This window comes from Bufo bufo, chromosome 3, assembly GCF_905171765.1.
Source record: "Bufo bufo chromosome 3, aBufBuf1.1, whole genome shotgun sequence".
Classification (NCBI taxonomy): domain Eukaryota; kingdom Metazoa; phylum Chordata; class Amphibia; order Anura; family Bufonidae; genus Bufo; species Bufo bufo.
Window position 1 is genome coordinate 446945559 of NC_053391.1, and position 17345 is coordinate 446962903.

A 17345-nucleotide genomic window follows, 5' to 3' on the forward strand; every position below is an offset into this window, starting at 1 on the left:
ATAACTTGATTTTCACACTAGCATACACTGGGACAGTGGGAAATGGCACATTTTTGGAAAAATTTAAATTTTTCTCTTTGAACCATTTCCTGTGAATTAATTTTGCAAAACACCTGTTGGGTCAAAATGCTCACTACACCCATTGGCAAATACTGTGAGGTGTGGTTTCTAAAATAGGGAAAAAATTTTGAGAGTTTGTTTTTTATCTTTTTAATTTAACCTCAGAGCCTCTGTAGTTATCGGTCAATGCTGTATAAATCACCAAACTAGGCCTCAAATGCACATGGCACTCCTTCCCATCTGAGCCTTGCGGTGTGCCCATACAACACTTTACGACCACATATGGGGTGTTGTCATATACAGGAAAAAATGGGTAACAAATTATGGCTTGATTTTCTCCTGTTACCAATTGTAAAATTGAAAAACTTGGGCCTTTCTTGTAAAAAAAAAAATATATAATTATTTTCCATTTTCACAGCCAAGGCTTTCTAAATTCTATGAAATGCCTGTTGGGCCAAGGTGCTCAATTTCCGAAATGAGGTTACTTTTGGGGGTTTCCATTGTAGGGGTACCTCAGATTCTCTACAAATACAGCATGCCTCCTGAAAATTATTCCAGTAAAATCTGTGATTTAAAAGCCATATGGTGCTCCTTGCCTTCTGAACTTTGTTGTATGCCAAAAAGCAGTTTATTACATGTGGGGAGTTGCTGTATTCAATACAATGGGTAACAAATTTTGAAGTTCTTTTTCTCCTGTTAATCCTTGTGAAAATGAATAAATTGGACCTAAAGCGACATTTTCTTGTAATTGTATATATAAATTCAATGAAACTCCTGTCGGCCAAAGTGCTCACTACACCCCTTGAAAAGTTCCATGGGGGGTGTTAGTTTCCAAAATGGGGTCACTATTTGGGGGGTTTATACTGAAGGGGTGCCTTGGGGGTCTTCAAATGCGACATGGTGCTTGAAAATTATTCCAGTGAAATCTGCCCTCCGAAAGCCATATTGTGCTCATTCCCTGCTGACCCCTGCCATGCGTTAGCACAATAGTTTATAACCACATATGGGGTGTTGCCGTATTCATGAGATAATGGCTAACACAAGGTATTTTATGAAGTATCACTATCAATCCTAAAAGCAGAGAACTTCAGATTTAGAAAATTGCTATTTTTTCAAATTTTCCGTAAATTTTGGATTTGTTTTTTAAATAAATAAGGGCGAAACATATAGACTCAAATTTACCACTATCATGAAGTACAATGTCACGAGAAAATCTCAGAATAGCTTATATAAGTAAAAGTGGTCCAAATTACCATAATTATATAAAGTGGCACATGTCAAATAAAAAAAAAGGTGAAAAATGGCAGGGTCCTGAAGGGGTTAATGAAAGTGCAACCTATGTCTGGATGGTTGACAGCGAAACTGTGGGAGCTGCTTGTGCTTGTCGACAGATCAGACAATCCTGTCTAGTGGGCCGCCTGTTTACCATGTGTATGTGCCCTCACGTAACCACTGCTCACAACACCTCCTAATAGCTAGGTCTGAATGGCTAGATGGCAAGCAATTCGTCAAGATAGCCATCTTGCTACTATCAGTCAACAATCTCTCACCAAGAGGTACACTGCCCAAAAGTAGCCGTTCAGAGCCTTTTTATAGGGCAGTGGGGAAAGCACTTTTGCGCCCTCTTGTGCCTAGTTAGACCACAACTGTAATTATTTACATATGTGACTGAGACATAAATGCATGCTGAGTTTTGCAGCAATCTGACATTTCTATCTGGGTGTATTTTTTTGGTCAGTGGGTGTAGTACCCTCATACTGAGAGTTTGATAAGGAATAACCTGACTATACAGAGCCATGACACTTTTCAAAAAGTTTTTTGTCATATAAAACAAATCATGAATGGCATGAGAATGAGAAAAATACAGTACTTTTCACCCTATAAGACGCACCCCCCTCCCCAAAAGTGGGGGAGTGTGTCTTATGTGGCGAATACTAATGTGGGCTTCCATTCTGGAAACACTCATTAGTACAGGAGGACTGGCAAGCAGTGAATGCAGTGCTCCCCGTGTGAAATCTGTGCTCACCGCTTCCTTGCCTTCCTCGGCCACACGCAGTGTTGTGATCTGCGCAAAGCATGAGAACGTTGGCAAGCTCTCTGACCCCACGCTGTGCGACGTCGGTTCACAGCACCCAGGAAGACCTAGAAGAGAGCTGAATCTCAGAAGTGCCAGTGGCATCTGGAGCGGGAGAGGCAAATTGAATATTTTTCTTTTGTCTGCTCTAAGCAACACGGGGGTCGGATCTAAGGTCTGAATGTGGGTCTTATTAACATTGGGGGTCTGAGCTGACGTCTCATTAGGGATCATTCACCTTGGGGGTCTGAGCTGAAGTCTGTTTGGGGGTCTTATTAACATTGGGGGTCTGAGCTGAGGTCTAATAAAAAATATTTTTTTTCCTCCTCTAAAACCTAGTTGCGTCTTATGAACAGGTGTGTCTTATATGGTGAAATATGTTAAATTATTACTAGATAAAGTAAAATATACACAATATGAAGTACAGTAACTGAGGTTATACATTCACTAAAGTAAAAAAATATATATATATATATTGTCTATCCAAGCATTTATTGTAGACACTGAACAAATTTGGTGCAAATTGTACATTTCAGAGTAAAGCAATTTCACATTATCAAACCAGAGTGGTCTGTGGACAACAAATGCTCTTTCCGATGTAACATATTAAAATATTTTTTTTTTCTACTGGTGATTAATTATACATCAGTGAAATTATAATCATAAAGGCAGTCCACAGTACAATGTTAAAAAAATAAGTGAAATACATTTTACAACACTAAAAAAACGTAAAACCTCTTGAAGGTATCATACTATGAAATAGTTTCCAACAACGGAAACTAGCAGTTCATTGCTCATCATGCATCCCTAGCAATTCTGTGACAAAGCCAAGGCTTCTCTCCCAGTTCAGCCGATAAGTGGAGTGCCAGTTCACTTTCGAATATCTAGATTTCAGGGTGCAAAACGTCTCAAGTAGTACAAGCAGCCTTGGTGCTCTACTACTTATGAGCTGTGGTCAGACATTGAAGTCTCTAGCATCATATCACTTTCATTCATCTCAATCTCAAGAGCTTCTTCCACTGGTGATCTGGCATCAGAGGATTTAGGTAGCAGATGAGTTGTCTCTAAGGCCATGATACCACTTTCATCAAGGGACTGCCGCTCAAGATCAAATTCCCTTTCTTCCCAGGGAGGTGAAATTATGTTCTTCAAGGTTTTCATTGTATGAACGTCAAAGTCATAACATCTTAACTTGTCTTTAATCTCTGTTCCTAGAGAGAATGTAATGATGGTTGAAATTTTAAGGGAACCTGTCACCTCAAAAACGCATATAAAACCGCCAGCATTGCCTCATAGCCCCAAGTCTGTTAATAATCATATGTTTGAGCCGGTAGTCTGATGCTCCATAGATTCAAAAAACAATGTTTTAAGCGCCATCAGCGCCATCTTGCCCGTCAGCTTGAAGTCAAGGGGGCAGTGGCTTCCTTGCTTCAAGTCAAGGTAAGCACGCCCCCTAACTGTCCCCTCTATTGTTAGATTGACAGCCTGCAGTGCGTCCGGGATCGCATAAGCCTCGCGCATGCGCAGTGCGCCGCTGAAACGCGGCCAACAGCGGCAGCCGGAGACAGGATTGCGCTTAACCAAGGAGCGCACCCCGCACATGTGCGAGACTTATGCGATCCCGGCTGTACTGCAGGCTGTCAATTTAACAAAAGAGGGGACCGTTAGGGGCGTGCTACACAGAATAATAACTACTGACAGATACAAATATACAGTAAGTGTGGAATTGCTAGAAAAGCTTTGAGTTGTGGGCACACTACATGAATGTTACCCAGGCTGTATTAAAGGGCCATCTGCACTTCACTGGTGGGAGTTTAGGACAGGTGCAGGTGTTAGAATAGAGGAGGCTAAGAGATGCGTCTGGTCACATAACTCTCCATCATCAGCCATCTTAGGGCTCATTCACACGACCGTGGTTTGCATCCGCATCTGAGGCACATATTTTGCTCGGGTGCAGACCTATTCACTTCAATGGGGCCACAAAAGATGCGGACAGCACTCCGTGTGCTGTCCGCATCCGTTACTCCGTTCCGTGGCCCCGCAAAATTGCGGACCGCAAAACACGGCACGGTCGTGTGAACAAGCCCTTATGGAGAGGACATCTATGCGGACAGCACAGGAGATTTTCCTGACAAGGGGGCACAGCTTATGAAATATGGTAAACAGCACAGAATATAAAAGGCTATATTAGTAAGTGAAATATCGTCATCTTACATTCACATTGGTCACAAGTAGTCAGAAAGTAGCCAACTCCTTTAACTTGGATCATTTTTTACTATCTCCAGTTTTCATAACGGTGAAAGTATCTACAGTTGTAGTGACATACATGTCTTTATACTGAACAGAGCATTAAAGGTATATGTTGACACAACTGAATTCTCACAGATTTCGCACGTATTCTGGGCAAAAATCTAGGTGAAGTCTGCCGGTAATCAAGCTCTCTTATTTACTGCTGAGGACAGGAACTAGCTGCATTGGTCATGTGCCATATACCTGCATGTCACCTCTGCAGTCTGTAATCAAACAACGGCAAGGGGGCTGGTGGTGCCAAAGGCATTCAGGGACACGTCCAAGATTGTTAATTATCTCGGACAACCCCTTTAAATGTCAAATCAACCGCTTTAAATGTTAAATCAGGAACATCCTCATTAACTAAAACCTCTTTCTGATATAAAAACTAAACATTTGGAGCGACTGCATACTGTAATTATAAGAGAAGGGGGGTCCGATTGGAGAAAAAAGTACATTTACATAAATCATCAGAGGGAAGGGAAAAAGACCCAAAACAGGTAAAGTATTTTGGTATTTGGAACATCTTACCAATGTATGCTTCTGAATCACCAATGTACATTTCTATGCAGTGTCCAAGCATTGTAACAGAAAAGGTATCATCTCTTCTTAGACCAAGTGCCTAGGGCGGAAAAAAAGTTCTCAGCACATATATATAGATTGATATAATTTTATATATGATCTGCACAAAATTAGCCTGGACAGATCTATACAAAAGCACTGGCTTTTGACAAGAGAAAATATTGTAGGTTATGGGGCTGTCTCAGGACATTACACTATCAATATAAGATTAGCATGGGGACAACCTCTGCTAATCAATAGGACAAAGTGCTTAAACATGAGCCAAATTTAACAAATGCCCAACATTTGTTAAATTTGCCGCAAAGTACTCCAATGCCAACTCAAGAACAACTGACTTCAAATATTATCTACCTGCCTGAAAACAAGCATTTAAAGGGACTCTGTCACCACTTTCTAACCCCCCCTTTTCAAAGTATTGTTATCTGCATGGCGCCCCTGTGATTATAAATGTGTTGTTAGAAGTTAAATTCGCCGTCTCCTTTTGATAAAAAGAGCTTTTATCTAACCTGTCAATCTTCTTGATAAGGTGCCCAGGGCGTTTCTTTTCGTCTCAATCTGCCGCCCGCCGCCGCCACCGTTGGTGCCCAGCTCCTCCCCTCATGCTTTCAGCGCCGCCTGAATGTAATCAAATACGCCTCCGGCTCTCTCTCAGTGCCCCCTCCTCCTTTTCAAAGATCCCGCGCGTGCGCACAGGGCTGTGCCTGATGCGCCCGTGCGGACATTTACAATCAGCCTCATTGAGCGAAGTGCGCATGCGCGCACTTCGCTCAACCTCCTCATCAGACGAGCACTGCAGCCAGCCGGCTGCAGTGCTCGTCTGATGAGGAGGTTGAGCGAAGTGCGCGCATGCGCACTTCGCTCAATGAGGCTGATTGTAAATGTCCGCACGGGCGCATCAGGCACAGCCCTGTGCGCACGCGCGGGATCTTTGAAAAGGAGGAGGGGGCACTGAGAGAGAGCCGGAGGCGTATTTGATTACATTCAGGCGGCGCTGAAAGCATGAGGGGAGGAGCTGGGCACCAACGGTGGCGGCGGCGGGCGGCAGATTGAGACGAAAAGAAACGCCCTGGGCACCTTATCAAGAAGATTGACAGGTTAGATAAAAGCTCTTTTTATCAAAAGGAGACGGCGAATTTAACTTCTAACAACACATTTATAATCACAGGGGCGCCATGCAGATAACAATACTTTGAAAAGGGGGGGTTAGAAAGTGGTGACAGAGTCCCTTTAAAATAAACACATTCACTTATCTCACATCAGGTGGAGGTGACTGGGGGGATAAAGTATTGGGAATACATATAGTCTCCTATCCCTCCAGTAATATACAGGAGAGATCTCGCTTGTGTCTCTCAGCAGTAGACCGCTCTGCATGTATAGTTCAGTATGCAGCACTGCGTCGCTCAGCATAACACATTTTCTGGAGTTGAATCACACCAGTGTACTACTTCAATTATCACCTTTCTCTTAATCCGCTGATATCTCTCTGCGTCATAATACTAAGTATAATCTGGACACTGGCACTGTTTGCAACCAGCGCCCTAATACTCTCTATGTCTCCCTGCACTTTGTCTGCTGATATGCCTTGGGGTTATTACCCCCGGCATTGTAAACAATCAGCGTACTTCTTATTCATCTCCCTGCACCCCCACCATATATTGGCTCATCGTTTTATCCAATACTTATCATGCCCTACTAGACGCATTTCTATTCCGCATAAACCCAGATAACGTTTTTCTGTCAACCCTGACTTCAAACCCTCATGATAAATTTCCTTATTGCCTTTAAAGGAAAATTTGACTTACAATAACCAGGGCCCTTTAGTCTTTTGGGTTATATGCTTCTAATATTGACACTTGTGAAATAATTCCCAAACAAAAGACCCTAAGATTGATCTCTTGTATGTTTTTGGTTACAGCGCAGGGTGGATAAAAATCAATGATATGAAAAAAATAATAATAATCTGATTTCTTTTAATTAAATCAGATTTTTTTTTTAGCTGCGTCCGCTACTTTTGCTTTATATTTGTCTTAAAAAAATTAATAAAAAACTATTGGATTTAAAATGCTTTTTGAGGAAAATATATTACCATCCAAAGATTATTCCATCATGAAATGAAGATTAGTTTTTTAATTATGTAGAATAAGGCTGTACGTGGACTCCCATATTGTTGAATGGATTAGGCAGTGGCTGAGGGACAGACAACAGAGGGTTGTAGTCAATGGAGTATATTCAGACCATGGTCTTGTTACCAGTGGGGTTCCTCAGGGATCTGTTCTGGGACCCATATTGTTTAATATAAATTGCAGAAGGCCTCGATGGTAAGGTGTGTCTTTTTGCTGATGACACAAAGATTTGTAACAGGGTTGATGTTCCTATAGGGATACACCAAATGGAAAAGGATTTAGGAAAACTAGAGGAATGGTCAAAAATCTGGCAACTAAAATTTTATGTTGATAAGTGCAAGATAATGCACCTGGGGGGGTAAAAACCCAAGAGCAGAATATAAAATCAGTGATACAGTCCTAACCTCAGTATCTGAGGAAAGGGATTTAGGGGTCATTATTTCAGAAGACTTAAAGGTAGGCAGACAATGTCATAGAGCAGCAGGAAATGCTAGCAGAATGCTTGGGTGTATAGGGAGAGGAATTACCAGTAGAAAGAGGGAGGTGCTCATGCCGCTCTACAGAGCACTAGTGAGACCTCATTTGGAGTATTGTGCGCAGTACTGGAGGCCATATCTCCAGAAGGATATTGATACTTTGGAGAGAGTTCGGAGAAGAGCTACTAAACTGGTACATGGATTGCAGGATAAAACTTACCAGGAAAGATTAAAGGACCTTAACATGTATAGCTTGGAAGAAAGACGAGACAGAGGGGATATGATAGAAACTTTTAAATACATAAATGGAATCAACAAGGTAAAAGAGGAGAGAATATTTAAAAGAAGAAAAACTGCTACAAGAGGACATAGTTTTAAATTAGAGGGGCAAAGGTTTAAAAGTAATATCAGGAAGTATTACTTTACTGAGAGAGTAGTGGATGCATGGAATAGCCTTCCTGCAGAAGTGGTAGCTGAAAATACAGTGAAGGGGTTTAAGCATGCATGGGATAGGCATACGGCCATCCTTCATATAAGATAGGGACAGGGGCTATTCATAGTATTCAGTATATTGGGCAGACTAGATGGGTCAAATGGTTCTTATCTGACGACACATTCTATGTTTCTATATGTGTAATTTTTTTGGTAAATAAATTCCATTAATCCATTCACAATGTCATGCTCTTCCAGAGGTTTTTGTAAGATTATTGGGCAGTTTCTCTGCCTACAAGATATTATGACAGATGTTTGGTTTACTTTTGCAGTTCTCAAAACTGAATTTGACTCAGCAGAGATCACATGCCTCTTCTTCACAGCAAAAATGTGTTAAGAAAAATACCTTAATCCTAACTTCTACAAACCTATAAATGCAGATTCAACCTAATCAAACTAATATGAAAAGTTGTTATTCTAAAAATCTTCATCTACTTGCATATTATAAGTTATATGAGCAAGATTTAGTCTTTATGTAGAAAACTATGATTTAAATCAAATCCACCCTGGTTACAGGTCAAGCTGCATACATAGCTATCAACCTGTAGAAGCAAGACATCACTATGTGAAGACCACCTCCACAGCTGCGATATCGGATATGGGATTCTCAAAAGAACAAACCATTAAAGCGGCTGTCCCAAATCTTGGGCAGCCTTTATAACTAGTCTAAAATAACTAACTAAAGAAGTATCCCTTTTCTTCCCTGCCACTTCCAGCGTTGTGCTCTGGTCCTGCATTGCGGACATCGTCTTCTTGGCTGCAGTGGTGATATTCTGTGCACACAGGTCACTGTGCAGACAATCAAAGGCCTCATCAGTATACGGGACATCACTACTGAGGCCAGTGATTGGCTGTATAGAATGCCAGTGCTGCAGCCAGGAAAAGTGAGCGGTGGGGAGGACAGAAGCACAGTGCAAGAAAAAGCAGGGGAGAAAAGGGGTAGGATTCATTTTTGTTATTTTAGACCATTTACATCAGCTGCCCTGGTTAATATTTAACTCCGACAACCCCTTTAATACTTCTCATGCCTAGCACAACGAGTCCTGGTGGTGAAAAATGAAAATCCAATTTAATATTTTAAATTACCATTTTTTAAAATATATCTAATCTGCTACAACTATTTGAACATATGAACCTTTATTTTACATGGACGTGTGTGTTGTACATCGGTTACCTCCTATCCGTTCCTGGTTTAAAGAGATATCCCAACAAATTATATTTATTAGGGGTGCACCGAAATGAAAATTCTGGTCCGAAACCGAAAATTCAGGATGCCCTTGACCGAAAACCAAAACCGAAACTGCCTTTTTGCCCAAATACTTTTAAAATACTTTTTTTTTAATGATTTTATTAATAATTCTTTTTCATGAATGAAATTCATCTGTGGGTGGCGCTGTTATGGAGAGGGGGATCTGTGGGTGGCGCTGTTATGGAGAGGGGGATCTGTGGGTGGCGCTATGGAGAGGGGGATCTGTGGGTGGCGCTGTTATGGAGAGGGGGATCTGTGGGTGGCGCTGTTATGGAGAGGGGGATCTGTGGGTGGCGCTGTTATGGAGAGGGGGATCTGTGGGTGGCGCTGTTATGGAGAGGGGGATCTGTGGGTGGCGCTGTTATGGAGAGGGGGATCTGTGGGTGGCGCTGTTATGGAGAGGGGGATCTGTGGGTGGCGCTGTTATGGAGAGGGGGATCTGTGGGTGGCGCTGTTATGGAGAGGGGGATCTGTGGGTGGCGCTGTTATGGAGAGGGGGATCTGTGGGTGGCGCTGTTATGGAGAGGGGGATCTGTGGGTGGCGCTGTTATGGAGAGGGGGATCTGTGGGTGGCGCTGTTATGGAGAGGGGGATCTGTGGGTGGCGCTGTTATGGAGAGGGGGATCTGTGGGTGGCGCTGTTATGGAGAGGGGGATCTGTGGGTGGCGCTGTTATGGAGAGGGGGATCTGTGGGTGGCGCTGTTATGGAGAGGGGGATCTGTGGGTGGCGCTGTTATGGAGAGGGGGATCTGTGGGTGGCGCTGTTATGGAGAGGGGGATCTGTGCACTGTTATGGAAAGGGGATATGTGCACTGTTATGGGCATAACAGTGCACAGATCCCTTTCCCCATAACAGTGCACAGATCCCTTTCCCCATAACAGTGCACAGATCCCCCCTCCCCATAGCAGTGCCATAGACCGATCCCCCTATCCATAACAGCCCCGGCCCTGCTGCTCACAGCATCACTCACTGCATCTTTATTTTACCTTACAATCGTGACGCTCCGGTAACAACTCTGCAGGCAGAGCGGAGGGCGGCGTAACGTCACTTACTCACGTGACGCACCTGCTCCGCCCACTTTATGAATGAAGGAGGCGGAGCAGGCGCGTCACGTGAGTAAGTGACGTTACGCCGGCCTCCGCTCTGCCTGCAGAGTTGTTAGTTACTGGAGCGTCACGATTGTAAGGTAAAATAAAGATGCAGTGACAAAGTAAACCGCCCGCCCGCAGATGGTGGGTGACAAATCCCACACCCCATATTTTCGGCCGATATGTAACAATATCGGCCGAAGTGGATTAGGTGCATTTTCGGCCGATATTTTCGGCTGCCGGAATTTCGGTGCACCCCTAATATTTATCCTTTATCCACAGGACTGCTGGGGGTCAGACCCCCATAATACTCTCTGTGATATAACCCCTTTAAAAAAACAAAACACTTTCATCGCAACATTTTTATCGCATATGAACGACCTGTATGTGAATATTCTATCCTGAGATTAGGTCATCAATATAAAAAGGACCAGAAAACCCCTTTATATGTTTAAACTGGTTTTCCGAGGTTTATTAAAAGTGCTCTGTCAACATAAAGCAAAAATACCAAACTTTTTGAGTGTGAGTAGAAGAGTTAGGTGCCAATAGGAAATAAGTAGCAATAGCTACCTGGCTGTAGGCACTTTTAGGGTCCTGAAGTAAACTGATACGATTTATATATTTTTTTTCTTACTAAAAATGTAAATGCTAAAATCTTACCGTGTGAAAGTAATCAATGGCGCTTTCAAAGTTTCCCATTAAACTATGTATGTATCCAATGGCAGAATAAGTGGATGCATTTTGTGGTATTAGAACCAGGGCCTGGCGATGATATTCCAACGCATCCTCGTACTTTCTACAGTTAAGGGGAAAAACAAATTACACATTCAGATTACATTTAACTTAATATTTACAGTCATGTCACCACTGAGACCAGTGAACGGCTGCAGCGGTGCATGTGATGACAGACAGGACATCACACTTCCAGCCCACAGAGGACAGGAAGCTGCAAGCACAGGGCCTTTGTCCCTGGAAACAAAGCGCAGGTAGATATGTAAGTGGCTTTGTTTTCTTAGCCTGAGCACTGTGGGGGCCATAACTAAAAGTGCTATGACTGTCTGACAATGCCTTTAAAGGGCACAGCATGTGTTTTTTTTTTGTTTTACAACATAAAGGGATTTGTACCATCATTCTATTAAATCTTGTGGGCCAGGGTGTAATAGAGGCAGTAACATGGCAGACCTAGAGGCCTTCAGAAGGCCCCTAGCTGCTCTGTTCTTTCATTTCTAATGTGTTTTTTTCCAATCTTCCATGACACCATCTATAGTTAAAATACTTTGTAGCTTTTACAATGTCCATAGAGCCTTATAATAAGCTGTCACTTCCTGATATGTAGAGATCACTTTTCAACAGTCATCTCATTATCAACACAGGACAAGATTGCAATGGTATTATCTCTACTATAAAGCTGGAGGCAGATAAAACACAGGATCCATCTTTGATAAAAGGTTATGTGGAACACCTACACCCCTCCCTGCCCAGGTCATAGAGTATCTCCAGACTCCAGTTTATGTCCATGTGGCTGCTATAAAGCATAACTCTGAACAGCTGTTAACAGAGCACAGCAGCTCAGACAAGATGGCCGCCTCGTATTAAAAATTGAAGAAAGGTAACCATAGAAAATAACCAGATTCAAATAAAAAAAATGTTTCTGTGTCAGTATCTGTTTCTAATTAGTAAAAATGAGAGGTGATACAAGTCATTTACTGTCAGAAAAGTCAGAGCCGACATCGTTCTGCTACAGAGTATTCTTCTATAGTGAATGAACAGAACATGCATTGTAACATTATAATGGAAAGTTCTTGTGCACCCAGCTTACAGTCGCCCCAACATAAAGCTTACATGATTAAGCATTTGGTTCCAATTTGATACAGCTATAAAGCCCCATCTGAACTGCAACTCCAAAAACCAAGATACGCACTCGCAAGGCAGTCACCGAATTTACTCACTTAAGTTTTCGTCGGACATGACCCAAGTTGTTCAGCAAAGGTTCCCATTTGTCAACTGTAACCTGTAAAAATACATTGTATACTGTGATTCAACGTGATATAAATGCGTCTTATCAACACAAGCTTCCCAATTGTCTGTGCAGGGACTCACATCGACACCATTCTGACTGCCTTTATAGTTATACTATATAGTTTACCTCGTTGCCAATTGCTCTGATTTTTTCTAGTGCTTCCAGGAACCATTTCTCAGCAGTTTTCCAGCTGGAAAGCAGAAATGGGGGTGAAAATCCAGAAGTACAATCCAAAAGTGAACATTCTAAGGGTGACCTGAAACTCTCACACTTACTCTCCATTTTGAAATGCCACCACGCCAACTTCATGCATCACAAATGGATCTTCTGGTGCGATACTCAATGCTTGGCTGAAAAATCTTTCTGCTAACTTTGAATTATTAGTAAGCCCATACTCCAGACCAATATACAACATTGGCAAATGACATCTAAAATATGGAAAAAATTTAATTTTTTATTTTATATTATAACACAAATATATGAACACCAATCTTAAAGGAAAAATGTATTGATCTGCATTAATCACATATTATTATATATACACACACACAATACATTAAAGGAGTTTTCCAGCCTTCTTTAGATGATGGCCTATCCTCAGGATAGGCTTATCATTAGGTGATCGGCCAGAATCCAACACCCCGTATCCCCACTGATCAGTTGTTCTGTGTAGCTCCATCACCAGAAGTCGGCACAGGAACTACCCAGCACAGTTATTATTGTTGTGGACAGTATAGCAATCCAACCAGCTAGTAATGGCCTATCCTGAAAATGGACCATTACCTAAAAATGCTGGACAACCTCTTTAGGGTCCATTCACACGTCTGTAGTGTATTGTGGATCCGCAATACACCCGGCCGGCACCCCCCATAGAACTGCCTATTATTGTCCGCAATTGCGGACAAGAATAGGACATGTTCTATTATTATGCGGACCTGCGGCCCGGAAGTTCGGGCTGAAGCTTCGGAAATGCGGATGCAGAGAGCACACAGTGTGCTCTCCGCATCTCTTCCGGCCCCATAAGGAATAAATAGGTTCACACTAGGGCTGCACGATATATCGCAAAAATATTCGAATCGCGATAATCGGCAAATGCGACATGGCGATTCGGCCGACCCGAAAATGCTGCAATTTTATATGAAGGGGCCCCTATTGATAAAATGTCCTCTGTCCTATTGATAAAATGGCCAGCCTCTGTACTTACTTTCGCGATGAATGCACTGCAGCGAGCGGGAGCGAGCGAGGCGGCCGGCCGGCGCGTGACTGACGTCACTTAGTCACGTTCCTGCTTCCTTAATTAAGTGGGAGGAGCGTGACATTGACGTCAGTCACGCGCCGGCCGGCTCGCTCGCTGCCGCTCTCTGCTGCCACATAACAGCGCCATCCGCAGATCCCCCACATAACAGCGCCATCCACAGATCCCCCACATAACAGTGCCATCCACATATGGGAAAATCCAAGCAAATAGACCTCTAGCACAATTTTTAGGGCCCTAATCGCAATCGCACAAAATTCCCATATCGTGCAGCCCTAGTTCACACCCGTTCCCGATATTGCGGAACGGATGTGGACCCAATTGTGGACGTGTGGATGGACCCTTAAGGTGGTTTTAAAACTGAAGGGATTATCCAGGACTTTGATACTGATGATCTATCCTAAGGATGTATCAGATGGTGAAGGTCTGACACTGATCAGCCGTACTGATCAGCTGCTAGCAAGCCATGCTAGTAGCTAATTGGAGGGGATGCCAGACCCACACCAATCTGATAACAATGACCTAACCCCCTTAAACTATAGGCTGAATCTCACAAGTAACATACCCTTTCATCAGTTGTGCAGCTGTGAAGTAAGCAGCCATTGCCTGGTCATGTTCACTCTCCACTGCAAATGAGTGACCGTAAGCAATCCATGCAGGACCGTAGCTTCTCTCCAGTGTGGTGGCTTTGCTACAATACAGCACACAGCATTATTTCATTATTAAAGTGTATCATTAATGAGAATAATTAGAGTGAAATATATTAAAGGCACACTAAAACTCTCTCTTCTATTTATACAAGTGAGGCTACATGCACACGACCGTATGTGTTTTGCGGTCCGTATGCCATCCATTTTTTTTTGGCGGATCCATTGTAACAATACCTAAAACGGACAAATATAGGACATGTTCTATTTTTTTTGCGGGGCTATGGAACGGATATACTGATGCGGACAGCACACGGTGTGCTGTCCGCATTTTTTACGGACCCGTTGAAATGAATGGGTCCCCATCTTATCGGCAAAAAAAACGGAACGGACACGGAAACAAACGTTCGTGTGCATGTAGCCTGAATGAACTCTTTTGTTCTCCGTTATCTGCCATGTTAGCCTTGAGAAAAAGTTACTGGTGAGGTTCTTTAATGGAAATCATGTCCGGAAAAATGTACCTTAGGTATCGTCTGGCATGTTCATTTTTATGCCCAACCATAAGATAGTAGCATCCTACAGCAAACCAGGAAACCTGAAGCAGTGAAAAAAATAAAATAATAGTTACCATACAAAAACATTACAGAACAAATACATGATGGGAAGAATAATCCAATGATATTATGGCATAACGCTAGGATGTGCTATAACATTATCAGCTGTGGATAAAACCTCTGGGATAATGAGAATGAAGGCTTATTTTCTGCACTGGAACGGTGTTGCCTAAAAGAGGAACAGTTTAACCTGCAGATCCTGTCATTCTCAGTTTATGGTGAAAATTCAGCTTTTTGTCACCGAGTGGCTGAAATCACAGTGATAACAGAGTCATCTGATGGTCTCACAACTTGGCCACAATCAAGATCTCAACTTCCAAACTTGCTACCATGCATACTTAAAGGGGTTCTATGGGCTAAAGACATTGATGACCTATCCTCAAGACAGACAGTGTATGGAGCTGGAGACACAGCTCTTTACACTGTGTAGTGGCTGTGCTAGGGGTAATGCAGCTTAGCTCCCATTCATTATGCTGGCATTGGAATCTACACAATGTATGGAGCCTTCTACTTCCGTCCAGTACACTGTTCTGAAACAGCTTATCGGTAGGGATGCTGGGTGTAGGACTCCGACAAATCTGATATTGATGACCTATCCTGCGGATAGGTCATCAATATCTGTAGCCGGACAACCCCTTTAATGTAGATATAAGAAAGCTGTAGACAAAAGGTCACTCCACAGATACAGAGCTGAAATAGGTATTATACAAGAGAAAAAGAACATTATCATAGCTAGAGAACGCCACTTAATAAGTGAAAAGTAAATACTTACTGGGTTATTAGGATATAAATCAACCAGTTTGTGAGAAAGATAAAAAAGTTCTGGAAGATAAACCATAGTTTAGTATACCAACTTCAACTAAGAAAATACTTCATTCATTTGGCAAGTGTAACGCATTCTCACATGTGATTATAAAGCTTACCATTGGCTTTGTTCAGCTCAACTAGAGTGCCTATATGTACAGGTAAACAATTTGCATGGAAGGGATCTTTCTCCATTACTCTGAAAAAGCAAAGAACATAATAAGACAACGCAAGACTGAAAATGCCACACAAGCTTTATGGAAATTCTATAAATGATATTCAACATTCAAACAAGAATCCCATAGCCTTCAGTAAGGGTGCATTCAAAAACATAAGACATACCATAAATGCAAACAATACAAATACAATCTAATATTTATCTTTTTACATTATGGGCACTTCATGCTGCTATCCGTATTCATTTCTATAGCTCAAAGCGAAGAAAAAAAAAAACACCTCTAGTCTATGAACACCATGTGCTTTTTTGGACAAAATGTGCACCTCGATTAAAAATGGACATGTATTCATATTTAACATCATCATCACAAGAAACTGTTGCCCCCTGAAACATAGCTATATTTCACAAGCATTATGACATGGATGGCTAGGCAAGTAATGTGATAGATATTCTTCTAAAGTGGCAGCATTAAAGGGGTTGTCTCGCTTCAGCAAATCGCATTCATCGAGTAGGCAAAGTTAATACAAGGCACTTACTAATTAATGTGTTGCGATTGTCCATATTGTCTCCTTTTCTGGCTTGACTCATTTTTTCATTGCATTACACACTGCTCGTTTCCATGGTCATGACCGCCCTGCAATCCAGCAGCAGTGGATTGCAGGGTGGTCGTAACCATGGAAATATAAATCAAGAAAAGGAAGCAATATGGACAATAACAATACATTAGTAAGTGCCTTGTATTAACTTTCTCTACATGACAAATGCCATTTGCTGAAGTCAGACAACCCCTTTAAAGGCAGCATGGGGGTTGGTTGTCTCCCTAAAGTGAGTTTACATATCAAAAATGACCATTAGTCCTTGGTGCAAAACCAATGGATTTACTTACGCAGATGTAAGTTTATAGCACATCTTGAAGTCACAATTGTAGTAATGTCGTTCTGCTAAAGAAACTACTACATCAAGGTTATCCTGAAGACCATCTACAGATTCTGGTATCACTGTTTCACTTGGCTTGTTGTACTGAAAAAACAGGAAGTTTTAATGATTAGAATATGCATACATTTATATGAAACTCTGCATATCCAAAGCTATTACATCTATCTATCTAGTAGACAGAACAGCTACCTTTTTCAGCTTGTTTTCAAAGAGGAAACGAAGGAGTTCTTGATCTTCTGGACATTTCTTACTAAGAGGTAGAGAATCAAGAAGCTCTTTCTCTGTGTAAAGAAGAAAAACATGTTCAGGATATGTGAGCTGCCCTTATCATGCCTTACAGGACTGCTAAAACTTAAAGGGACACTGACAGGCGAAATCAGCATATATAGTTAGATATATCACATTACAGGTCTTATACAGTCTTTTAAAAGCATATAACTATCCCCCCTGTCCACCT

The 17345-nt window shown here is 42.1% G+C and overlaps 1 protein-coding gene across 1 annotated transcript in view; it reads right to left on the reverse strand.

Moving 5' to 3' along the window:
- Positions 1 to 2607: 2607 nt before the first annotated feature.
- Positions 2608 to 17345, reverse strand: part of CDC16 (cell division cycle 16) — a 29090-nt gene continuing 14352 nt past the window's right edge. The window contains exons 7-18 of the mRNA XM_040425079.1: positions 17078 to 17169; positions 16839 to 16972; positions 15894 to 15973; positions 15743 to 15792; positions 14878 to 14951; positions 14275 to 14400; positions 12730 to 12882; positions 12581 to 12644; positions 12384 to 12445; positions 11095 to 11230; positions 4955 to 5045; positions 2608 to 3345 (exon numbers count right to left, since the gene is read on the reverse strand). Of these exons, the coding sequence (XP_040281013.1) occupies positions 3077 to 3345; positions 4955 to 5045; positions 11095 to 11230; positions 12384 to 12445; positions 12581 to 12644; positions 12730 to 12882; positions 14275 to 14400; positions 14878 to 14951; positions 15743 to 15792; positions 15894 to 15973; positions 16839 to 16972; positions 17078 to 17169 (1331 nt within the window). The 3' untranslated portion in view covers positions 2608 to 3076. The remainder of the gene's footprint in view (positions 3346 to 4954; positions 5046 to 11094; positions 11231 to 12383; positions 12446 to 12580; positions 12645 to 12729; positions 12883 to 14274; positions 14401 to 14877; positions 14952 to 15742; positions 15793 to 15893; positions 15974 to 16838; positions 16973 to 17077; positions 17170 to 17345) is intronic.